At 64.1% G+C, this 23,197-nt stretch overlaps 3 protein-coding genes across 4 annotated transcripts; 2 read left to right on the top strand and 1 right to left on the bottom strand.

The window, feature by feature from the left end:
• Positions 1-80: 80 nt before the first annotated feature.
• On the bottom strand, positions 81-4,046 carry ARF5 (ARF GTPase 5). The gene is made up of 6 exons (XM_087764952.1): positions 3,895-4,046; positions 3,709-3,789; positions 2,144-2,253; positions 1,740-1,811; positions 782-907; positions 81-650 (listed from the first exon to the last, which is right to left on the bottom strand). The coding sequence occupies exons 1-6, from the start codon at positions 3,959-3,961 to the stop codon at positions 564-566; spliced, it is 543 nt and encodes a 180-aa protein (XP_087621078.1). The 5' UTR covers positions 3,962-4,046; the 3' UTR covers positions 81-563.
• A 155-nt stretch (positions 4,047-4,201) lies between these two features.
• On the top strand, positions 4,202-13,256 carry GCC1 (GRIP and coiled-coil domain containing 1). Of its 2 annotated transcripts, none has more exons than XM_087763751.1 (3): positions 4,202-4,330; positions 5,551-6,609; positions 7,907-13,256. In XM_087763751.1, the coding sequence occupies exons 2-3, from the start codon at positions 5,563-5,565 to the stop codon at positions 9,209-9,211; spliced, it is 2,352 nt and encodes a 783-aa protein (XP_087619877.1). In that variant the 5' UTR covers positions 4,202-4,330; positions 5,551-5,562; the 3' UTR covers positions 9,212-13,256. The 2 variants fall into 2 exon arrangements, with proteins under 2 accessions (XP_087619877.1, XP_087619879.1); XM_087763753.1 differs by lacking the exon at positions 4,202-4,330 and adding an exon at positions 5,009-5,193.
• A 3,258-nt stretch (positions 13,257-16,514) lies between these two features.
• Positions 16,515-22,977, top strand: LOC148054467 (uncharacterized). The gene is made up of 7 exons (XM_087763757.1): positions 16,515-16,544; positions 17,669-17,870; positions 18,081-18,136; positions 18,259-18,399; positions 18,606-19,874; positions 20,422-22,410; positions 22,735-22,977. Exons 2-5 carry the CDS (start codon positions 17,796-17,798, stop codon positions 18,883-18,885), a joined length of 552 nt encoding a protein of 183 aa, XP_087619883.1. The 5' UTR covers positions 16,515-16,544; positions 17,669-17,795; the 3' UTR covers positions 18,886-19,874; positions 20,422-22,410; positions 22,735-22,977.
• Positions 22,978-23,197: the final 220 nt, after the last annotated feature.

The raw sequence follows: 23,197 nt of genomic DNA, 5'->3' as shown, positions 1-23,197 counted from the left end.
CCCCGTGCCCAGAGATGCTCGTGGAAGATGCACGTCGGGGAGCGGGGCTCTAAGGCGGCACCCGCAGCCAGCCAGAAATGTGCAGGGTACAAAGTCGTGGTGTTTAATTACTCGATATACAACAGCACGTTACGCAGCCGTATGTCCCCTCCCCGAGAGAAAGAGAACTATAAAGTTTATCGAAGGATAAAAAGGAGGATCCTTCCTGTCCCGTCGCGGCAGGGCTGCCTCCCAGCCAAGCTCAGCCCCCACCACCGGCTCCGGGCGAGGAGCGGGGACGCTTGGGGACATGCCACCCCAGCAGGTCCAGGCAAGCTCTCGCAGACGGCACATGCAGGTGAGGATGACGGCCAGCACGCAGCGCTGCCGGGGCGAAGGCAGGACACCGCAAAGTGGAGCTGCACGAAGAGTCCTTGAGGTTCAAGTCCTACCGGATAAACACAGAGACGAGGCCACTCGGGGGAGAAAGGACACCCCCCCCCCAAATAAAACAAAGAAAACCGAACAAAACAGCAGTTGGAGGAGACGTCCCCGGCTCATCCAGTCCCGTGCTGCCAGCCCAGCTAGCGCTTGGAGAGCTCGTGCGATAGCCAGTCCAGCCCGTCGTAGAGCCCCGTGCCCTGGGTCGCACACGTTGCCTGCACGTACCACTGCAAAACAGAAGGAGATGGAGAAAAGGGCTTCGGGCTCTGCAGATCACCAGCCCGCGGCTCCCCAGGAGCGGCCCCGCAGCCCCACAGGTCCCTCCCGCAGGGACGGGGACGGCTCCCCGGCCACTCACGGTCCTGCTGCGCAGCGTCTGCAGCCCCAGCTTGTCGGTCAGCTCGCTCACCGCCATGGCGTTGGGCATGTCCTGCTTGTTGGCAAACACCAGCAAGACGGCATCCCGCAGCTCGTCCTCCTGCAGCTGCGGAGAGAGCGGGGACGGCTGAGCCGGGCGCTGCCGGAGGGCGGCTCTCGGTGAGCCCTCGGTGAGCCTTGGCAGCGCCGGCACCCCGGCAAGCGAGACCTGGCTTGGACAGACCCAAAGAGCCAGGGTGGCTCTCCAGCTCCTCCGCTCACCTCCAGTATCTTCGCTGCCCTCCTGCCCCCATCGTTGCCCAGAGGTCTCGGTGGCACCAGGACGCTCTCCCAGGAGCACCCGTGCCCTTCGCAGGGGGGACGCCTGCGTTGGAGCATGGGGCCGCAGGGGAGGGGGGCGCAGCGACCGCCGTGGAGGCAGCGCAAGAGGGTGGGCACGGCGCTCTCCGAACGACAGCAAGCAGGCAGCGGGCACCTGCCCATCCCTCCTCCCCGCTCTCAGGCCGCGACACGCTCCGCTCTGCGCCAGCTTCCCTCCCCAAGGACGCTCTGCCCCCCCAGGCACCCGTGCCGGGGAGTAAATGACCCCCACCTCCCAGTTGGCTTTGGGATGTTGTCTCTGGACACTGCCTCCCCTCCCCGTGTGCCCACAGTGCTCGGCTAGCAAAGCCCTGACTGAGTAAAGCCATTTTTCTTGGCCATTTTTCCCCCTTGCAATTGCTCCTGATCCCTGCAGGTCCAGCTCGGCCTGGCAGACGAGTCACTGTCGGGTCCCCAAGCCCGTCTCCGGACGGATGCCCCCTGGCTCCGCGTCACGGGCAGAGCAGACCCGGGTCTCATCTCGCACCCACCCAGGCGCTGCTACAGAGCCGGGCGAGCGGGAGGAGGGCTGGGGGACGCCCGCCTCCCTGCCAGACCGAATCCCCCCCATCACTCACCATCTTCTGCAGCTCGTCGGCAGACTCCTGCACTCGCTCTCGGTCATTGCTGTCCACCACGAAGATGAGACCCTGTGGCAGAAACCAGGCTGCAGCGGGCAGCTTGCACGGAGGAGAGGGGGGTATCCCAGGCGGGCTGCAGGCACCCCGCGACCGAGGGCCAGAGCACTGCCCCCTCGCCTGCTCCTCCGGACCCCTCTGCCTCGCTCCCCTCCGATGGGACGATGGGGCAAACACCCACGCCAGGTCCCGGTGCTCCCAGCTGGGCCACCGCCCCGGGGACTGGGATGCATTCCCTGCCGCCCCTCACACGCCCCGCTCAGGCAGGATCGGGCCGCAAGCCCCGGGGAGCCCCGGGCCAGCCCCACCGCAGCTGGTGATGCCCACGTCCACCCTCCAGCTACCTGGGTGTTCTGGAAGTAGTGCCGCCAGAGGGGTCGGATCTTGTCCTGGCCGCCCACGTCCCAGACGGTGAAGCAAATGTTCTTGTACTCCACCGTCTCCACGTTGAACCCTGCGGGGGAAAAGGAGGGGCGTGGGGAGAGGGAGCCCACTGCCTCTGGGTACCGTTGAGAAGAGCCTGGCTCCATCTTCCTTACTCCGCCATGAGGGATTCACGCCCATGGATGAGATCCCCCCGAGCCATCTCTTCTCCAGGCTGAGCAGCCCCAGCTCTCCCAGCCTCTCCTCCGATGAGAGACGCTCCCTTCATCATCACCGTGGCCCTGCACTGGACTTACGCCATTACGTCCCTGTCTCTCCTGCGCCGGGGAGCCCAGCGCCGGACCCAGCACCCCGAGGTGTCTCAGCAGAGGGGCAGGAGCTCCTCTCCCGACCCACTTTCAGCTCTGCCCAGTGCAGCCCAGGGGCTGGTGGCCCCGAGCCACAGGGGCACGTGCCCGGTGCTTGCTCAGGTTGCTTCCCACCAGGACTGCCGGGACCTTCTCCCCAGAGCTGCTCTCCCACAGGCACCCGTGCCTGGGGTTGTTCCTCTCCAAGGGCAGGACTTGGCCTTCCCCCAGTTGAACTCCAGGAGGTTCCTCTCCTCATTTCTCCAGCCTGCCCAGACCCCCCCGGACAGCAGCACCACCCTCCGGTGCACAACCACCCCTAGCTCGGGCCTGGCCACCAGCTTGCTGAGGGTGCTCCCTCCCATCACCCAGGTCACCAGTGAAGATGTTCAGCAGCGCTGGCCGGCGCGGTCACACCACGGCGACCAGCCTCCCTGAGCCTGCAGCCCATTCCCAATCCACCTCCATCGGCTTGTGGGAGACAGAATCATAGAATCACAGAATCGTTTAGGTTGGAAGAGACCTCTAAGATCATCGAGTCCAACCGGTAACCCAGCACTGCCAAGGCCACCACCAAACCACGTCCCTAAGCGCCACATCCCCCCGGCTTTGAAATCCCTCCAGGGATGGGGACTCAGCCCCTGCCCTGGGCAGCCTGGGCCAGCGCCTGACAATGCTACAGGCGATGGTGCTGAGCACCCACTGAAGGCTTTGCACCCAGGATCTGGCAGGACAGCAGCCTGCCTGCACGGGCGGCGTGATCTCCTGCCCACGAAAGCACCTTTCCACCCCCGGACCGGAGCCAGACCGCACCAGCGTAACGGCTCCGGCTCCACGTTTGCCACCGCGGGGCAGGCGGAGGGCAGCCAACCAGGGCGGGAAATTCGGCTTCGCACCCGTGAATCTGTGCCGGTGCCCGTGCCGGGGACCGCAAGGGGCATTTTGGGGCGCGAGCCAGGCTCCCCGCCGGGCACCCCCCGCGGCCGTGCCCCAGCACCCCGACGGACGGGGGACAGCGGGAGGGTAACAGCTGGGCACACGGGGCACCGGGGCTCGGGAAGCGGTACCCGGGTGGGCCGGGATGCAGCCCTGCCCGGTGCCGGCTGTCGGAGGCAGGGTGGGGGCCCTGCCCGGTACCCGCTGCTCGACGGGGCCCTGCCCGGTGCCGGGGCACTCACCGATGGTGGGGATGGTGGTGACGATCTCACCCAGCTTCAGCTTGTAGAGGATGGTGGTCTTGCCGGCGGCGTCCAGCCCCACTGCAACCGAGAGGCGGTGTCACCGGCGCCGGTACCGGTAGGAGCCCCGGCCCCATCCCCATCCCCATCCCCCGCCCGGCCCCGCGCCGCCGCCCCCGCGCTCACCCATCAGGATCCGCATCTGCTTCTTGCCGAAGATGCGGGAGAAGATGGCGGAGACCGTGAGGCCCATGGCGGCGGCGGGAGGGACGGGACGGGACGGGAGGGACGGGAGGGACGGGAGGGACGGGACGGGACGGGGGCGGCCGCGCTGCCTCCGCGCTGCCTCCGCGCTCCGCAGGCCCCGCCCCCGCGCACCGGGCCCCGCCCCCGCGCACCGGGCCACGCCCACTCCACGCCCCCGCGGCTGCCGCCCCAGCTCCCGCACCTCAGGCCACGCCCCTCCCTGACAAAGCCCCGCCCACCAGGACACACCTCCATCATCTGGCCCCGCCCTCTCTTCCCGCCCCTTCCGGGAGCGCCTGCGCAGTGCGCCGCGGCGGCGGGGGGGGCGTCCGGCGGAAGTGGCGCTCTGCGCCTGCGCGGCGGCCGCTGGAGGGAGGTAAGGCCTGAGGCGGCGCCGGCGTTGCTCTGGAGACCCCCCGGGACCCCCGTGGTTCCCCCGGCTCCTTCGCCGCGGCCTCCCCTGCCCCACCGGCCTCTCCGTCACGGCCCAAAAGCCTCCTGGGACCCCCCGGGCCCGCCCTCGCCTCACAGCCCCCCACTGACTACCGGCCCCCCCGGGCCCCGCAGCTTCCCCACAGGCCTCCTCCGACCCCCCAGTCCCTCACCACTGCCCCCTGGGCCCCCCCCCCCGGGCCTCACAGCCACCCACTGCCCCCCACGGGCCTCTACTGCCTCCCCGGGCCCCACAGCCCCCCACTGCCCCACCAGTCCCCCCCACTGCCGCCCGAGCCCTCCCCGCCGGACCGCACAGCCCCCCACTGCCCCACCAGTCCCCCCACGGGCCTCCACCGCGGCCCCACAGCCCCCCACGGGCCTCCACTGCCTCCCCGAGCCCCCCCCCCCCCGCCCCGGCTCCACAGCCCCCCCGGGCCTCCCCTGCCCCCCCCAGTGCCTCCCCGCCCCCTCCCCTGGGCCCCACAGCACCCCACTGCCCCTCTGGACCCCTCCACCGCGGCCCCACAGCCCCCTGCTGCGCTCTGGGCCCCTCCGCTCCAGCCCTGCGCCCCCCCCTGCCACTGCACCACAGCCCCTTTGCCTCAGCGGCTGCCCCCAATCCCCCCCCGGCCCCACTGCGTCCCCACCCCACCCTGTCGTGCTCCCCTCCTGTGACTCCTTTGGCCCCGGGTGCTGGCACCCCAGCCCTCTGTGGCAGGTGGTTCCAGTGGAACACCCCCCGCCCCCCGCTATGACCTGCCGTGGGGACCCCTGACAGCCGGAGCCCCGCACCCAGAGCTGGCGGTGGGTGATTTTATGGATGTAAACCCCCCGGCTGACCGGAGGGGGAGTGGATATTGCCGTACGAGGCCTTAAAGCGTTTTCTCTGGCTCTGGCTGAGAAGCTTGAGGCATCTGAGTCGTAGCAGGACCGTGTTTCTCCTCAAAGCCCTCGCTACCTGTGCACTGAGCCCTGCGGCCCTCGGGGCGTGCGGGCGCTTTGCGGGGTTCAGTGCATGGTGACAGACACGTTGCGGAGTCGTTAACTGCATGGGGTCCTGGGGGGGCTCGGGGTGGTGGTCCTGCTTGGCCGCGGGCTCCTGCCGATCGCAGATGCGTCTTTGCTGCTCGTTTAGCCTTTGTGCTGTTCTTCTCCTTTCAGAGTGCATGAATCATGGAGAAGTTTGGCATGAACTTTGGAGGTGGCCCGAGTAAAAAAGATCTTCTAGAGACTATTGAGTCGCAGAAGAAGCAGCTTCTTCAGTACCAGGTTCGGCTGAAGGATGTCGTCAGAGCCTACAAGAGCCTGCTCAAGGAGAAGGAAGCCTTGGAAGCCAGCTTGAAAGTATTGTCCGCGTCTCACGAGGCAGATATTGGCTTGGGCGGCGCTCAGCCTGCGCCCGTGGCTAGCTCCAGCTCTTCCTTTGCCGATTCTGCTGATGATAGGAGCTCGGTTCACAGCGAAGATAGCGTGGGGACAGCTACCAGTGCAGACACAGCTGCCAGTCTGGCCAGTACCAAGGGTGAACCAGGGCCTGAGGACGATAAGCTCACGGCCACCACTTCCTCTCCTAAATCAGAAGAGACAAGCGGTTCAGAGAGTGGCATCAGCACGAGCAGCGGGGATGTGTCATCTGCTGCTGGCGAGGCTGATAAAAGGGTGCTCCAGCTGAAGACCCAGCTGGCCACCTTGACCAGCGCTCTGTCGACAGTGACGCAGGAAAAGTCCCGGATGGAAGCCTCCTACCAAGCAGACAAGAGGAAGATGAAGCAGGACCTGGATGACGCCATTAAGAAAGCAGAGGACGAGACCGAGAAGTTGGAGACGGAGCTGAAGTCTGTCCAGGAACAGCTCGCCGAGACCAAAGCCCGCCTGATCACGCAGCAGCACGACCGAGCCCAGGAACAGAGCGACCACGCTGTTATGCTGCGAGAGCTACAGAAGCTGCTGCAGAACGAGAGGACTTTGCGCCAGGATGCAGAGCTGAAGCTGGAGGAGACGAGGGAGGCGTTGGCCGGGAGGGCGTGCATGGCTGAGCGCGCGGAGGGGTACGAGCTGCAGATCAAGCAGCTGAGCCAGGAGGTGGAAGACCTGAAGAGAGAGCTGCGAGCTGTTCAGGAGGAGAACAACAAGCCAGACCCCCGCCTGCAGGATCTGCAGGAGGAGATGGCCAGCCTTAAGAACCACTTCCAAGTGCAGCTGCTGCAGGAGATGAGGAAGGTAATTCCCTGTCTGGGCAGGGTTTGAGGCTGGAGGAGCACAAATTCCCCTTCCCAGTCCCGCAGAGTCTGAGAAGTTTGAAATCAATGAGAACATCGTGGCTTTGATGGGTGGGATGGTAGTCCCTGAGGAAAACACAAGCTGTTTGCGATACAGCGTCTAAGTCATTAATCAGAGGGTGGTGACCGTGGGATTTGGGAGGTGATTACACGGTGACTGTCCTCCACGGTGTCGTTTGGTTCTGAACGTGTTACCGCCTGGTGTGGCAGTGGCTGGCCTTGGGAGGAGAGGCCTTTCCTCTGACCCACGATGGCCGTGAGCGTGGTCTTGTCTCATAAAGCACGTCAGTGCGACGCAAGGTACAGTTACAGGAGCTGGTAAAAGGAAATACCTCCTGCCGGACCTTCTTCAGTGAAGCTGGAGTGCTCTAGGGAGAGAAGCAAGGTAAATACAGGAGAAGGGCTCTAGCCTGTGCGCGTGCAGGGGGAGGGCGAAGAGCTAGAAAGAGGGATGTGGTGGAAAAGAGGAACCTGTGCGACTCTGCGGGTTGTGGGGCAACGTGCTCGGGGGTTGGCATCGGGGCTTTGGCACCAGTAACCGAATTTGCACCTGGAAACTCTCTGAAATGGGATCCTCCTCATCTCCTTGCAGTCTGGAACAAGTTTTCTCCTTTCTAATCTGAAGCATCAGGCTGATTTCATGCAATTTGCCCCTTTTTTGGAAGTAGTCTCTAACAGCTTCTCTCTGACAGAGGCGAAGGTGGCCTGACCCTGGCTGTGCTGTAGTTCCCGAAGGTGATTGCTGCCATTCTCCAGGGTACTTATCAGTCAGTCAGACCTCCGTGGCTGTAACAACTGTGAACACCGGGTGGTTGCTGTAGCTGCTCAGAAACCGGTGAATTATATTAATATCAGTGCGACCAAGCATAGCATTTCAGTAAATTGCAGTTAGATGTATGAAGGCACGCGCACGTTTTAAAAAAATCCTGTAGCAGATTGTGACGCGAGTTTGCTGCTTCCCACCCCCCCGCACACCTACAGCAACGCAGATAATGCTGCTAACAGGAGCTCTGCAGAGCAGGGAACAAAAGCAAAAATGCCTTGAGTTTACTTTGTCCCAAACCAAACAAATATCCAAAAAGGCAATTCCGTGTGGTGGCTTGTTTAGGATTCTAGGGGAAAGGATGGCCCTGCGCTTGTTTGGAGTTCAGCAGAGCAGAATTAAGCCCCCATGTCCACCGCGGACCTCCTGCCCAGTGTTGAGCTAATCTAACCCTGCCGTGTCTCTCTGCTCTCAGACTGCGCAGGCAGAGGAGCAGCTCCGCCAGCACGCCCAGATGGAGGAGCGGCGAGTGGCCGACTTGGAGCACCAAGTCTCCGAAGCGTCAGAACTACTTGGCACCTACGAAAAAGCCAAGCAGAAAGACCAAGTGGTCATTCAGAAGCTAAAGGACCGCATCGTACAGTTGGACCTGGAGAACAAAACCCTGGCCATCGCTGCCTCCAGCCGGTCCCCCGTTGATATTCACGTAGAAGAAGCCAATCTTGATGTTAATGTTCTAAAGGATAAAATGGAGAAGCTGAAGAAGCTCTTGCAGGCAGCAGCTAAGAAGAGTCAGCCCGCTCTGGACATCGAGAAGCTATGTGAGCTGGAGCTGCCAAAGGGCACCGAGGCTGGGGATGGCGAGAAGGCCACTGCTTTGTACTATCAGCAGGAGCTGAAGCAGCTGAAGGAAGAGTTTGAAAGGTACAAGATGAGGGCGCAAGTGGTTCTCAAGAACAAGTCGGCCAAAGACGGCAATCTGGCTAAGGAACTGGAGGAAGCTCAAGAGCAGCTGGCTGACCTGAAAGAGAAATACATTGTGCTTCAGCTGTCCTCGGATGAAATGGAGAAGCAGCACCAGCAAGACATGGAAGCCAAGAAGCAAGAGTTGTCCCAGCTGCAGCAAATTCATAGGCAGGAATTAGAGCGATGCCAGCTGGACTACAGGGAACGGGCGCTGAAGCTGGAGGAGGAGATGCACAAACAGCGGGACCGAGCGCTGGCGGTGCTGGCAGAAAAGGACCAAGAGCTGGAGCAGCTGAGATCTGTCACGTTGCCTTACGGGCTTCAAGGATCCAAAAACTACCTAGCGCCAGGGAGCGACGCTGCTAGCAATGGCTCACCAGGTAACGATTCCTCAGAGATTCTCCCCCAGGCTCTTCATCTCTCCGCCACCAGCGAGCCCACCTTCTTCTTGTACGCAGAGCAGCTGGCTCGCAAAGAAGTGGAAATTGTAGCGCTGAGGAAGCAGAAGCACAAGCTGGAAATGCAAGTTCACCAGCTCCAGGAGAAAATCTTGGTTGAGCAGGAGAAGCACCGGGAAGAGGTATCCGCACTGCAAAGCGAAATCGAGAAGAATTTCAGAGATAAGAGCAGAGAGGGAGCCAACCTGGAATACCTCAAGAACATTGTCTATAGATTTTTGACACTGCCAGACTCCCTTGGCCGCCAGCAGACTCTAACGGCCATATTGACTATTCTGCATTTCAGCCCAGAAGAAAAGCAAACTATTACGAAACAGTCGGCTTACAGCAGCTGGTGGCTTTCTGGGAAGAGATGAGGTGGTAGCTTTTATTCCTGACTGCTTTTGCGTAGCAACGCGTTTCTGATGATTAACTAAGACCACTTCGCTTGTGGCGTAACCTCTTTCCAACCGTGCGATGGAGCAGGGAGCTTTCAGCAAAGAATTGGGCTTAAACTAGTGCTCCTAGCGCTAACTTGAAGCAGAATTGTGCCAACTGTTCCACTAGGATCACAGTGCTCTCTTGCTCTCTGGTGTGAGAAGTTGCTCTGAGTTGGAACTTGATTTAAAAAAAAAAATAATTGAAGGTACTGATGCTTTTTTAAACACAATTTAAAATAATCCCTACCTGTCAGGCGTAGGGCGAGGAGCTCCATTGGAGTGGAGCTTGCGTGTGTCTTCAAACGCCAGACAGGCTTGTGCCTCAAAAGATTTAAAGGCGGGGGGGAAGCGCTTAGCAGGGTGCTAAAATAACATAAGACAAAGAGCTGAAAGCCTGCAAGAAGGATGTGTCTTAACTACCAGCATCATCCAAATGCAGAAAATCTTCAGCAACTTCTCAAAAGTTTGTTGTTTTTTTTTTTTGCCTAGAGCCAAATTTATACCGGTGGATACAGCAGCTCCTCGTAGCACCAGGGGCCGTCCGACGGCACAGCGTGTTACGGCGTGCTCTCGTTACTCGCCAGGGATTCTCTCTGCAGTTATCCCGGGAGGGAGGAGAGATCCTAAGGATTTCACAGTTTGAATCCTTGTAACTGCAGTGGTGCAAGCAGTGATTCCCCGCCGGTGTCACACCAGCAGCTGCTACGCAGCAGGTCTTTCAGAGCAGATATCTGAGCTTTCTGACCCTGTTTGAGATGGGGACCAGGGTGGTGCAGAAAGCCAGCCGGGGAAAGGCTGAATTGGGCACATCCACCCTTCAGCAGTCATTTTCTCAGCATTTGGGAGTTTTGGTGAAGCTTGGGCGTTCCGCAGTGTTGGTTTTGGGAACAAGGCGTTGCTCCTGCTGGGATCGAAGCAGCGAGCAGCAGTGAGGGGCAGAGGATCGCAGCGCCGGGGGCTGCGGGAGCCCTGGGCTCGCAGTAAGCCCTGGGCGAGGGTGAGGAGCTGGCCTGCTGCTGCACAGACCCTGAGGTTCTTGCATAACTTCCCTGCAAACTGGTGAGCGTGGCAGGAAGGAAGCCAAAGCATTTTGAAACACCTCTGGCTTTGGTGGACCGCTGGCACGCCTGCGCTTTGCAGTTGTGCTCCGGATCTGCCGGCTCCTGCTCGGACCCAGAACGACCGAGCTGAAAGCCCTGGCTCGGTGGGAGATGGCTGTGGCAGGCGTTTCATGAACGGTTGCGAGACGAAAACCAGAGCGTGTGTTTTGAATATTAGTGGGCTGTGTGAGAAGGGTCGGGGCCCCAGGGAGCTGCGGCGTGCAGCTGTGAGTGTGCTGGGGGAGCTGCCTGCTCCTGCCCCGGGCCGGGGAGGGCGGCTGGCAGGCTTGGTGCGAGGCCAGCGCTGGCACGAGCAAGCTCCTCTCTCCTCTGCTGTGGTAGGAACCTGACTTTTCCTTTTGTCGTTTGAGCTCTGCGCTCGGGTGCCTGGGGAGCTGACCGGCTGGAGAAGGGGAAGGCGCTGTTTCAGCCTCAAAGCCCGTGTTTTCAGCGGTTGAAGGGCTGGGGCAGCGGCTGGCTTCACCCTGTTGCCTTCCCTTCGCCTTCCATCTCCCCCCCTGCAGGTTGGTGGTTGAGACAAGGGAAGCAGCTGCCTGTCTGGAGGGACGGACTGGGTCCCTGGGGATCTCCCCAGCTGGTCCCCTGGGTGCTGGGGCCACTAGAGGGCACCCACCAGTTGCCCAGTCCCCGGGGACGGGGACCTTAGGGTGCAGCATCCCTCCCGCTGCAGCCGCCCCCGGCACTGCCAGGGCCCGCTCCCCTGGGACGGGACCTGGCTCTGAAAAGTGAGGCACAAGGAAAGCAGCAAGTGGCACGAGAGGGCTCGGCCGCGGTCCTGGCTGGCCCGCGTGGCCGGGGGAAACGCTGCACCTCAGGGGCTTCGGGCTCCGCAGGTGGGAGAGGTTCTGCGGGGTCAGCAGGGCGGATTTCCTTGTCCAAAACGCTGCCTGCTGCAGTGCACTGCTCCTGAGCTCTGGGGCAGGGGGCTGATGCTTTCCGTAACGGAGGTTATGCAAGGTCAGGAGAAAAAACCAAGCGCGCCAGCTATTGTGTGTGCAGCGCTGCCCGTTGGCGTTAAGTTATCCGAAATGGGAAGGAGCGTCTCTGCGAGGCCGGAAGAGCGGTGCTGGCTGGATCTCCTGGAAGAGCGCCCGTCGGGAAGTGTTTGTGCTGCTGTTTCAATGGTCACTACTCTCTTAAAACCAGGGAGGGACGTTTTGCTTCCAGAGATGTTGGGTGGTTGCCTGCAGCCCTGGGAACCGGCTACTCCTGGCTGTGCTTTTGCTGAAGCTTCTAGAGCTTTCTCATCCGCGTAGGCAAAATCGTGCTTGAGTTTTGTTTTCGTGCACCTGCTTTGTTTTTAATTAAAGCTTGGCTACTGAAGCACAACTTCCCAGTCCCAGAGTACAGGGAAGGTGTCTGTAAACACGGGCATTAAGTCTTGTTTTAACAGTCCCCAGGCTTCTCCCGAGTCCTGGAGCCGAGTTAACAAGCGGGTTGATGGGGCAGCTCTTCGGGAGGGAGCTGCTGCGCCGCTGGGCAGTGCCGGTGCCTTCGGCAGCTCACGCCAGCTCGGCTGGGTTGATGAGCCGTTGCCGCTCCGGCCAGACGAGCCCCGCTGCTCAGCACGGGTACGCGCTGCTCGCTCTTGAATGCACGGTCCTTGCGCAGCTGCAGCTTTGCAGCGGCTCTCGTACCTGCGCATGCCCCGGCACACGTGGCAAGGCCGGCGCGGCGCGCGCTGTTTTCCTCGCAGAGGAAGCGGGCGCCGAGAAGCGGCGGGAGCCGAGCGGGGCTCCCCAGCCACCGCACCCTCCCTGCCTCGCAGCGTCTCGGCGCGGGGAGCCAGAGGCTGCGAGCGCCTCTGCAATTCAGGTGCCTGGGACGTGCGGAGAGCGGCAGCAGCCGAGCAGGATGGAGTCCGGTCCCCTCCGCGCCGTGCCAGCGGTCCTTGTCCTGTCAGTGGCCGAGTTCCCAGGAGCCCGCTCCACAAATCCCACCTCGCTGAAGGCAAGGGCAGTGCTCCGGCTAATGCAACCCTCGGTGCCGATTTCTCCTCAAAAAAGTCCTCAGGGAAAACGTGCCCCGGCAGGACCTGCGCCTGCTGGAGGTCGCAGGAGGGGATGACAGAGCCCAGCAGTCGGCAGTTCCCTGTGCTGGCGTGGACGTTGCCTCTGCGCAGGGGCCAGGCCGAGAGCATCGGCAGTTGGTCCCACGCGGGATCCATGTGCTGCTCCGGTGGAGACAACTGGATGGAGATTGGAGAGCTGGTTCCAGGGAGCGTTTGGTCTTGGGCTCCTCGGCTTTGACGCGGTTGTCAACGATACGAGCGTTGGCTCAGCCAAGAGATCTGCTGAGAAGAGCCCGGTCTCTGGTCCCGATTTGGAAGGCTTGAATCAAGCGGTGCCTCTGAAACCACAGGCGTTGCTCAAAACCTTATCCTGCGGGAGCCATTCCCACCACGGCTGAGGGCGGTGATGCCTCCTCCTGCTTGGGCTTCGCTGCGCAGGCTGAGGGGATCCCTGGCCTCCCTTTGCCCCGTGCGCTTCTGGAGGAGCCTCTGGAGACTGAAGTAACCCAGAAGGGATCCCAGGGGGTTCGTGAGGGTGGGCAGACGCAGCAGGACCGACTCTGCTCGCCCAGGAGCACCGTGGCTCTTCCCCACCCGCAGCTCTGGATTCCTCCTGTGCTCCTGGGCAGGAAAAATTGCCAGCCAAGCTGGAGAGAGACTGGCCGGCGGGGAGGTCGCAGCAGCCACAGTGATGGTGAGGAGGGGAACAAAGTGGGGTCCAGCTGCAGAGCCGCGGCTCCCCCGCAGCCCTTATCCCTACCCCTTCTTCCCTCAGACCTTCCCCCACATCCCTCCCTCTTTCATCTCTTCATTCAGCCCATACCCTCCGAAATAAAACAAAAAAACCCTGTTTGAAGCGTAACTCTGCTGTTTGACCTGTGGTTTGAGTGGTGAGCCGTGCGTGGGCTGGCTGCCGGCATGCACTTGTGCAGCGCTTTGCCCCGGCCTCGCTGCCGCCACCGGCAGGGCTGGGCGCTGCCGCGCTTTGCCGGACTGCAGAGCCTCTTGCCCACGGCACTGGCGTCTGCCGGAGCCACCAGCCCTGGCTGCACAGCCCGGCTGCGGTGTTCTCTGCTCTTGCAAAAACTGTGCTTGACCAGATGTAAAAAAACTCCGTTTTTTTGGCTTGTGAATTTGACCTGTTCTTGCCGTTAGGTCGCGGGGCAACGTGAGCGTCCCTGGAGGTGCGGGTGCGGCACCACGGCGGGGTGCGCGCGGCCCCGCTCTGCCTCGGGGACGGTGCCAGGTGCCAGCCTGCGATGGGCGGAGGTGCTGCGTTCAAGCATGAAGAAAACGTAGAGGGAAGGTTGGGTTTGCTGAGTTTCGGTGATCCTTGTCCGCACACGAGTGCAAAACCTTGTACAGCAGAGTGGTTATTGCTAGGACCCGGTGGGTCTCGGCTGGGCCTGGACGGTACCGGGCATTGCTTGGCCCGGGGGGGGTTTGCTGGCTTGTCAGAAAACCCTTGATTTCAAAATTATCAAAAAATTACCGAAACCCTTGATTTCCTGAGGTCCCTGTGTGTACGGGAATGCAAATGCTTTTTGTCCCTGCGCCTTCGGGCCTGGGCCTGTGCCGGTGAGTGGCTGCGGAGGGGTTTGGCGCTGCGAAGTGCCCGGCGCTCTGCCTGCGCCCGCCGGGCTGCTCGGGCTCAGCGGAGAGGGAGTGCCGCTGCCGAGGGGGCCTGGCTCTGCCCTCGGGGGTCTGAGCCCCTTCCCGGGGCGCTGCTGCGCCCTCGAGGCACCCTGCGGACAGCGGTGGGCTGTATTGGCTGCTGGTGTGTAAGAAAAGCCCTTCCCTCTCCCTCTGAGGGGGTTCGGTGAGCTGCCCGGGGTGGAAGGATGCGATGGTGCAGGCTGCGGCACCGGGGCGGCGGGCTCAGCCCCGCTGCCGGCTCAGCCCCGCTCCCTGGGGAGCCCGGCTCGGTGTCACACGAGCACCCCTTCCCTGCGCTGGGTACGTTTTTACCGGCGTTTCGTGCGTGTCTCCGTGGCCGTGTGCCAGCTCCTGCCGAAGGCCGCCCTCGCGATAAGGGTGCAGCCCCTTCCTTTGCACCGGGGCTGAACCCCGTGTCGTCGGGGGCCGCGGTTGCCCTCCCCGGCGTGGCGGCAGCCTGGGGGGTGGCTGTCCCGGCTGCGCCTCTCCCCGCTCCAGCAGCCGTTCTGCTGCTGGTGTGGGCTTTCCCTCCTTCCCTTCCTGCTGCAAGCAACCGATGGGGCTGCATCATGTCCGTGTCCTGGGGCTGCATCGTGGCCGCGTCCTGCAGAGGCACCTGCACCGAGCCCTCCGCTCGCCCCAGCCCTGGCCTCCTGGTGTTAGCGGAGCAGCCGTCCCGCAGCACGCTGGCACAGTCTGCAGTCTCGGCACTGGCCGGGGCTCTAGGGCTTCCTCTGCCCTGCTGACCCTTTTCCCATGCCTCAGTTTCCCCTTTTAGCAAGGAGAAGTCTGCCCGCGCCTGTAGCGGCAGATGTGGGGATGCCCGTCCCTGCCTGCAGGCGCTGGCTTGCAGCAGCTGGGGGGCACAGGGGATGGAGAAGGGCCGTGCTCGCGACTGCACCCCCGGGAAGCTGCGTCTCTTGCTGCGTTCTGGCTCCCCGGCGTGCGAGAGGGAGCTGCGAAGGAGGCTGCCGTGCGTTGGCCCGGGCTCCGCCGGCACGACGGGCTGATCCCCTCCCTGCTCGCAGGGCTTGCGCGTAGCAGCCTGCACGCCCCTGGGGAAGCTCCTGCCGCCCCGGCCAGGCAGGTTCCTCCGGCCGTGTCCCAACAGAGCTGCTGTGGAGCTGCTCCGGTGCAGCCAGCCGGACCCCAGGCTGTGCCCAGTGCCGAGAGGGGACGGGAAGGCTCCCAGCTCCGAGCTGCCCGGCCATGGCGGACGAAGAGGAACACCCGTCGGCTCTCTCGGATAACCAGGTAAAGGCGTGTGCGTGCGGGAAACCCTCTGCAGAGGCCTGGGAAAGCCGCTGCCAAACGCTGCAGACCCCGTTCGGGCCTCCCCTGCGGGCCCTGCCTGAGGGGGCTTCCCCCACGCCGGAGACGGGGGCCAGCGCTGCGGGGGTGCTGCAAACGGTGGCCACGGCTCCGGCAAAGGGGTCCCAGCCGCCCGGCCCAGGGCTCTGCAGGCGGCAAAGCTGGCTGGGGCCTGAGCGATGCTTCCCGGGGTGGCTGCTCCTGCTCCGCTGTCTCCGCCTGACTCACCGGGCCCTGGGAGCCGTCCGGCTCCGGCAGTCGTGCCGGTTCCTCTGCGGCAGCCCCACGCCGCGCTGTCTGGGGGCCGCTCTCAGCAGCACGGCCCGGAGCGGGACGCGGCTTCTTGGCACTCCCCAGCCCCGGGTGAGGGAAACCCAGGTGCTGGGGTGAGGCGAGCTCAGGAGGGCGCAGCAGGGAAGCCCCCTCGTGCAGCCGCCACCGAGGGGCCCGTCCCGTGTAGCAGCGCCACGGGGCTGGCAAGGAACCGGCCGCTGGCCCCACCACCAGCGAAGCTCCAGCCCCGGGGCACAGCCTCCTGGGGAAGACGCCTTTTTTGCCTTGGCGCCGTTCACTCCGCAGTGACACATGGGCACCGGCCGCCCCCCGCTGCTTCGGCCAGGGATGCCCGAGGGAGCGAGTCCGGCCGTGCCTGTGCTCCCGCGCCATGGGGCAGCCGAGGCGGTGGCCTCGCCGCAGGGCGCCCGCGCTCCTCTCGATCTCTCTCCCTCAGGTCTTCGTGCTGACGTGCATCTACCTGCCGGCCTCACTGCTGAGGTGGGTTCTGCTCCCGGCCCTTCGGCCGTGGCTAGGCCCTGCGGTGCTGGGGGGTGGCCGCTTGTCTTGCCCGCACCCCGCAGTTCGCTCCGGCCCCGAACCTGGGGCGTGGGAATCCGGCCTCGCCCCAGCGCGGGTCTCTGCCCCGTCCCGTTGCCTTTGCAGGGAGGGGAACCCCCACCCCACCCTACCCCATCCCCGTGCCGGCCTCTGCCCGTCTCTGGGGAGGCTGAGCACAGGATCCCTGCCGGGAAGGGTTCAGCGGGAAGCCACCGTGCTGAGGCTTCAGCTCTGCTCCGCCGGGACGTTAACCACCGGCCCCGTCTCTTCCAGCCTCCTGGGCAGTGGATCGGTCCTCGCCGTCACCGCCCGGCGGAGGCGATGCTGCCACATCCAGGTGAGCGCCGCCGGCTCCCGGGGGTGCAGGGACAGGTTTTGGCCCCAGCTAAACCCGAGGCAGAGCCAGGCCAGCACCACTGCAGCAGGGCTTAAGACACAATGGGGCAGGAGGTGCAAGACACTCGCACCAGCCTCCCCTGAGAGCAGCCGGTCCCAGCTCCGCTCCCGGCCAGCCTGGGGAGGGACGTGGCCGCGGCAGCCCCGCAGAGCCGGGGTGATGCTGCCAGCCAGGGCTAACGCCGTGTCTCGTCCCCCAGCTTCGCCCCCTTTTCCTCCTCGCCCTGGCAGATTTCCTGGCCGCCGCTGTGCTGCTGAGCACGGCCACCATCCAGCTGCTGCCGGCCCCGTTCTTCATCCCGGTGTAGGCTGCCTGCCCCTACGGGCTGATGCTGGCCACGGTAAGGGGGTCAGCGCGCACCATGGCTCACACCAGAGCTGAGACCCGTCTGCGGGCTGGAGTGCCCCCAGGGAAGCCCTGGGGTGACGAACTATTTCTCCTACCGAGAAATGGCTCCTGTTCCCCTGTCACTGTCCTCGGCCACCGAGGCTGGTTCCCTGGGGGAACGTGCCGTGTTTCTCCCCAGTGAGGCAAGCGCTGCGTCCCCCCTGCCGTGTCCCACTCGCCCACGCCGTGCCCTGCCAGCAGCTCCACGATGGCGAACCCGAATGCAGCCGCTCACGTGCAGAGCAAAGCAGAGCACAGCTCTCCCCGCTGCGGGCGTGCTCGCCCCTGCGTGCCCAAACTCGCCCAGCGCCTGCGGCTCCACCAGCTCCTCTCTGCCCTGCCTGGCGCATGGACCCGCAGCGGCCGTGCCGTTCCCTCCTGCCCGCGGGCTCATTCAGCTGGCGCCGGGGCCCTTGCCTCAGCCATGCACAGGGACAGGGACCGGGAGGGGCTCAGCATCACGGGGCCAGCTCTGCTCCGCTTCGCGCGTATCAGCCTGCCTGGTTGCATAGCGCACAGGGCAACCATCACCGCGGTTGCAGGCCTGCTGCCAGGACACAGGGACAGAGCCACCTAGAGCCCAGCACGGACAGACGGACCTGGGTGGTCAGTGCTGCCTGCAGCTGCCTGTCCTGATAAAGCCGCCGGCCAGAGCGGCCGCCTGTCCCCCTCCCCAGGGGCACCGGAGGATGTCGGGGTGCAGGGCACGAGGAGGGAAGGGGGGCAGCGCCCTTGGGGCGCTGGGCGCAGCAGGAGCCCGCTCTCCCTCTCCTCTCCCAGACTTTCTACGCGGTCTCGTTCCTGATGGTTGTTGTCTACACGTACGAAGCCTACCGCGCCGGCCACGGCTGGAGAGCCTGGCACGTGGCAGCTCTGCAGGTTGGTGACCCCCAGCCACGGTGCAGCCGAGCATCACCCTTCCCACACACGGCCGCCCCGGCCCTGGGAGGACCCGGGAAGCAGCGGGGGGATCCGAGGGCAGCCCCTTTCCCTGGGCAGTGGCTTCCCTGCGTCCCGGCAGAGTGGGGCTGGAGCCTTGGGCTGCTGCAAGACCTGCAGCCCCAGTCACCGGTGGTTTCCTCCCTGCAGGAGAGGAGCCGGTGCCTGGAGAGCGCGTGGCAGGGGCTGCCCTACATCCTGGCCTGGTAGGTGCCAGCCACCGGCCCTGGCCCCCTCTCCACCCCGAGCAGGGCTGCGGCACAGCGCCTGCCCTCCCGGCTCTGCCCAGGACGGGATGGATGCGCTCACCTCCGCCTCTCCCTGCAAGGCTGGTGCCAGCGCTCACGCTCCTGGGACAGCTGATCGCCCGCGGCACCTCCCTCACCGACATCGTGCCGAAACCCATCGAGCCTGGCGTGCCATGGAAAGGAAACCGCTCCCACGAGACCTACAGCCTTTACTGCTCCAGGTACACCCCCGTCCCGCCACCCCGACCCCCGGGGGAGCCGGGGGTGGGCGCCCCGCTCCCTTCCCAATGGGCTCGGGCACGCCGCAGCTCCTGCAGGGGCCACCTCTGTGCGTGAAGGCTTTGGGGCAGGGGAAGAAATCAAAAACTGCCCCAGGGACAATGCTGGGGCGTTAGGGGACGGCCACCAGTATCCTCTGTCCTTTCAGCTGCCTGCTCCTCATCCACCATGCCCAGGATATCTGCTACGAGGCGAGCGCTGCCGGGCGCCCGTCCGTCCCGCTCTTCCCTTTCCCCACCCAGCAGACACCGCTGCCCGGTGCCGCCAAGGGCGGGTGGGCTCAGGAGGACCCTGGGAAGGCAGCGGGGCCGCGGGGCGCGGGCAGATGCTGGCAGAGGGACGGGGCAGGGGTGCTCCTGCTCGAGCAGAGGGGCCCGGCCCCTGTGGAAGGAGCCGCTCGGGGCAGGGCTGGCCCCTGGCCCCGCTGATGTCCCACTGCCTCTCAAGTACGTAGGGAGGAAGGACGCGGGCCTGGAGGGGAAAATCATCTTCTTCTTCTACCTGCTGCTGGTGCTCAGCTGCTGCACGGTAAGCCAGCGGCACGGCGGGGCGAGCAGAGGGTCCGGCCGCCGCAGCCAGCGCACCCCGGCTGACGCCGCTCCCGCCGCCCAGCTCCTGTACCGCAGGGTGAAGCTCTGGTGCCGGAGGAATGCCGCGGCACCCTTGCTGACCCTGGAGAAAGACGGCTTTGCAGGCAGGAGCATCCGCAGCGTCAGCAAAGTCTCTCACTACTTCCAGCTGGTTTTTCTGCTCTGCTGGGCACCAGGCAAGTCGGAGCGGGGATGCCCTGCAGCCCCTGCGGCCCCGGCAGGGAAGAGCCACCGCAGCTCCTGCTCCAGCCCCTTTCTTCCTGGGCTGAGACAGCGCCCGGGTCCAGGACAAACGGCTTAGGCTGAATAACTGCAAAGCCCCCGGGTGTCTGTAGGACCCCGTGGCTGGGCAGACCCGAAGGAGAGGACAGCCGGCCCCCGTCACCGCCGCTGAGTCTGACCGGCGGCTGGGTTCGCCCACCCTGCTCCTGCAACGACAGGATTTTCCAGCCGCGGTTCCCGAGCTGGAGGGTGGCTCGTGTTTGACGGACCTGCTTTTTAGCAATATCGCATCCCTTTGGGGGCCCGTTCATGCTTTCAGCCTTACAGAAACCTGTGGCAATGAGTTCCCCGAGGCCCGGGGCAGCGCCGGGAAGGCCCTGGTTGTACACACGCGTCCTTGTCCTACGTAGAGCCCTGTGCCATGGGAAATGGGCTGTGACAGGGGAAGGGCATTTGCCACTCGGAGAGGGAAAAACTGGATGAAGCACTGTCAGAGAGAGGGAGACCGAGGAGTGTCCTGTCTTCCATCCACAGCCTTCCCCCTCACCCTCCTCTCCTTCACCAGCATCAAACCTGCCTTGGTCTTTGTCCTCTACGTTGCTGCGGTAAGTAAAAACCTGTTTTCACTCCGGAGCTGGGAGTTTGTCCCCATCGGACGTGTGCGTGGTGGACGGGGGGGCTGTGAGAGCCGTGGTGCTGCCGCCGTGCCGCAGCGGCAGAGCGGCGGGAGCCGGGCGAGAGGAGCGGGAGCACGCCGGTCCCTGCCGACCAGAGCGATGCCTCCGCGGGCAGGGCGAGCTCTGCGGGTGCTGCCAGCCCGCGCTGGTGACCCCAGCCGGCTGCCCCCCGGGACGGGCGCAGGGCAAAGGCCCTGGTCCCAGCCCGGCTCTGCCAGGGCTCTTCCCCCCGGTTTGGTGTTTGGCGCTGCGCTCTGCGGCTCTGCCCAGGTGTTTCCCTTGTTTGAGCTGACCACGCCAAGGGGAAGGCCGGCTCCTGTCTCCCTGTGTCACCCTGCCCGTGCACTCACGCGGGCCGATCCCGCGCGGCTCCTCTCCGGCGTGGAGAGGGCGATGGGGTTTGCAGCGCTGCTGCAGCGCAGGGCGGCCCAGGCACAGGTAAGGGCAGCGCTCGCCGCTGCTCCCTCTCTCGCAGGCCTTGACCGTCTCCCTCCAGGGATTTCTGCACAGTTTGGTCTACGGCTGGCTGAGGCAAAACTTCCGTCAGGAGGCGGTGGGCGAGAGACCCTCCCTGCAGCACCGCCGCGGCCTCAAGGCTTTCTACGACGAGTCCCTGGGGGCCGTTCCCTAGGCTGCTGCCTCGTCCCGGTGCCTCTGGGCTGCCCAAAGCCTCGGCAGGATTGGCACATCCCCGGCAGTTCCCCGCGGCCTGTCCGTAGCCGGGCAGGATCTCCCTGGACTCGGAAAGGTTCCGGCGAGGCGCAGGCAGCGCCGGGCTGATTTCTGACAGCGGCGGGGGGCTGCGGAGGCTCTGCCCCGGGGGGAAGCCCACCCGTAGCCCCTCGCTGCTGGAGGCAGCCCGACTGCCCAAACCCACGAGCCGCACAGGAGCTGGAGCACGGGCAATGGGACGGGGGCTCTCTGGAAGGAGGCTGCCCCGTTCTGCCCACCAACGCCTGGGCTGTCAGCGGCAGCAGGGCTCCGCAGGCTCAGGGGCATTCAGGTGCCGTGGGAGGAGGCTGGTGGCACGCAGACAATTTGGCAACCCCCAGAGCTTCCAGCAACTGCACAGCGCCTGCGAGTATCCCAGGGAAGGTGGCGGTTCTTTCTGTGAGTTTGTTGGGTCTTGTTTCAGCGTCACGCTTTCTGCCAGAGAGCAAGCCGAGCTCCTCCGCGGGGCTCGGGAGAGGGTGCTTACAAATCAAGGTACGACGGCTGAGGAGCTCCTGGGCTCTGCTGCTGTGGGTAAGGAACAGAAACAGGCGGTGAGCCGGGCGCCTCGTGCCTCCGTCCTGCCTCGGTGCCCGGCCAAGGCCACATCAACGGAGACGAAGGAGCCGTGGCTGGGGATGGGTCTGCCCCTACAGCCGTCTGCCAGGCCCCAGCTTCTGCACCACCGAGTTAAAATCAGCCCGAGTGCTGGCTCCTACGTCTGCTTCTGGGGCCGTGAGCGCTCAAGTGCGCCCATGCAAAGGCAAACCCTCGGGGTGTTGGCGGGGCCACGCTCGCCCCCATCGTGCCATCAGCTGGCACAAACGGACACATTTGGGGCCCTCCAGCCCAGGGAGAGCGGCTCAGGGCAAGAGCCAGGAGTGCCATCGGAAGCTGCTGAGGCTGGGGGCCGAGACGGTGCTGAGACGGGCTCAAGTACTGATTAGCAGAGGGGTACGACAGCCACGGCGGTGACGGGGGCCCCCGGGGGAGCGACCGCACCGGGGAGGCGGGAGCACGGACCGACCGGGCGCTGCCTTGGCAGCGGCTCCTTCCCGAAGTAATCCATCTGCCACCCAGCAGCGCGCCCTTTGGTGACCGCTGGGACCCCTGCGCCAGCAGAAATGGAGATGAGGAGGGGGCGAGGACTCCCAGTCATTTAAAAGTTGGTTACGGCCAGCAGTACAACGCCGCCATTGCTGGGGGGGACAGGAGGGACAAGGTCCCAGGCTCTTAATACGGGCACGTGAACCAGGGCTTACGAACAGGGCAGAGCAGAAAAGCCTCTTGAAGATGAGGGGGAAATGGAGAGCGCGTAGAAGCTGAGGGAGGAAAGCGAAAAGGATAATAACGGGTGCGATTTGCAGGAAACAGGATCTGACCTCCTTGGGAGGAATGCAAAGCTAAAAATACATAGTCAAGAGGAATAATACCTGAAGGGGGATGTTTGGGCTGTCGAGGAACAGCTCCAGGACGCCGGGCAGATGAGCCAGTGGCTGCTGAGCACTGCAGAAGATAAGGGTGCGTGCTCGTGCCCCGACCCAGCTCCGGGCACGCCCGCGGCCGTACGACGTCTGTCGGTACCGAAGAAGACGCAGCAAGGAAGACAAAGGATGTGTTTGGTGTCAGGGCGGGACAGCGCACCCGTGTAGGACGCGAGGGATGAATCGCTGCCAGACAGTACAGCCCCGAGTTTGGCGTAACGCAAGTCCTAAGGCCACGAGCACCGCGGGCTTCCTCCTGTGGGTACCAGGTGAGCGGCAGCAGCGTTCGTGGTATGACCCTCTCCCACCTGGTGCTTGGGAGAGAAAATAGTTAGGCTGAGGCTTGCTGGGAGAACCTGCAACAAACGTGCTGCTAGGGCTAGCGGGGCGGCCAAGGCTCTGCAAGGAGAAACGGGAGCAAAGGGTGGGGGTGCACAGGGATGGGAGGGCAAGTTGGGTCGACCTCGGATCCCGCCCCAGGAGATTCCCAGAGGAAAGGAAGGGCTGGAACAGAGTAAGGAGGCTGGGGAGCAGAAGAGAGGCAAACCACAGGACTATGAAAGCAAGGGTGACCCTCCCCATCTCTTCGGTAGTGCCACGTTTCTGTGAAAACACCGTTGGACAAGCGTGGGGCGGGCCCACAGGCAAGGCTGCAGCTGGGCACCGGCAGGGCCGCGACGATTCCAACCCAGCGAAAGGGAGGGAGACAAACCAGCACCTACAGAAGGCGTTAAAAGGAACAGCAGCTGGCCAGGATGACAAAAAGCCCAAAATCAATAAACAGAAGGAGGTGAAGAGCTGGATCCCGGAGTGCCAGCGTCTCTGCAGCACCAAAACCAGCCAGGGACAAACCCATCCTGGAAGGGGCGGTGACAGAGCTGGGGGGGGGGAGAAAACAGCATGCACAACAGCAGCAACCAGCACACAAGAGCCAAAAGGACTCAACTGGGTGCAAAGGGGGGGAAAGACGGCAGCCCAAAGCGAGCCTGAGCTCCGAGATCGGCGGCAAGGGGATGCGCCGGCCCAAGCGGCTGCTCCCAAGGCTTCTGACCGCGG

Source organism: Nipponia nippon, unplaced genomic scaffold (assembly GCF_047370975.1).
Source record: "Nipponia nippon isolate SJK-2023a ecotype South Korea unplaced genomic scaffold, ASM4737097v1 scaffold_3, whole genome shotgun sequence".
NCBI lineage: Eukaryota > Metazoa > Chordata > Aves > Pelecaniformes > Threskiornithidae > Nipponia > Nipponia nippon.
Note: the sequence above shows the minus strand (reverse complement) of the source record. Positions and strands in the feature narration are given on the sequence as shown.

Bases quoted from the DNA above. Each gene is read 5' to 3' on its own strand.
- LOC148054467 (XM_087763757.1), top strand. From the start codon at position 17,796: ATGGTTGTTGTCTACACGTACGAAGCCTACCGCGCCGGCCACGGCTGG. The intron at 18,137-18,258 runs GTAGGTGCCAGC...TCTCCCTGCAAG, and splicing joins CTGCCCTACATCCTGGCCTG to GCTGGTGCCAGCGCTCACGC. The intron at 18,400-18,605 runs GTACACCCCCGT...CTGTCCTTTCAG, and splicing joins TACAGCCTTTACTGCTCCAG to CTGCCTGCTCCTCATCCACC.
- ARF5 (XM_087764952.1), bottom strand. From the start codon at position 3,961: ATGGGCCTCACGGTCTCCGCCATCTTCTCCCGCATCTTCGGCAAGAAG. The intron at 2,254-3,708 runs GTGAGTGCCCCG...TTTCCCCCGCAG, and splicing joins CACCACCATCCCCACCATCG to GGTTCAACGTGGAGACGGTG. The intron at 651-781 runs GTGAGTGGCCGG...TCTGTTTTGCAG, and splicing joins AGACGCTGCGCAGCAGGACC to TGGTACGTGCAGGCAACGTG.
- GCC1 (XM_087763751.1), top strand. From the start codon at position 5,563: ATGGAGAAGTTTGGCATGAACTTTGGAGGTGGCCCGAGTAAAAAAGAT. The intron at 6,610-7,906 runs GTAATTCCCTGT...CTCTGCTCTCAG, and splicing joins TGCTGCAGGAGATGAGGAAG to ACTGCGCAGGCAGAGGAGCA.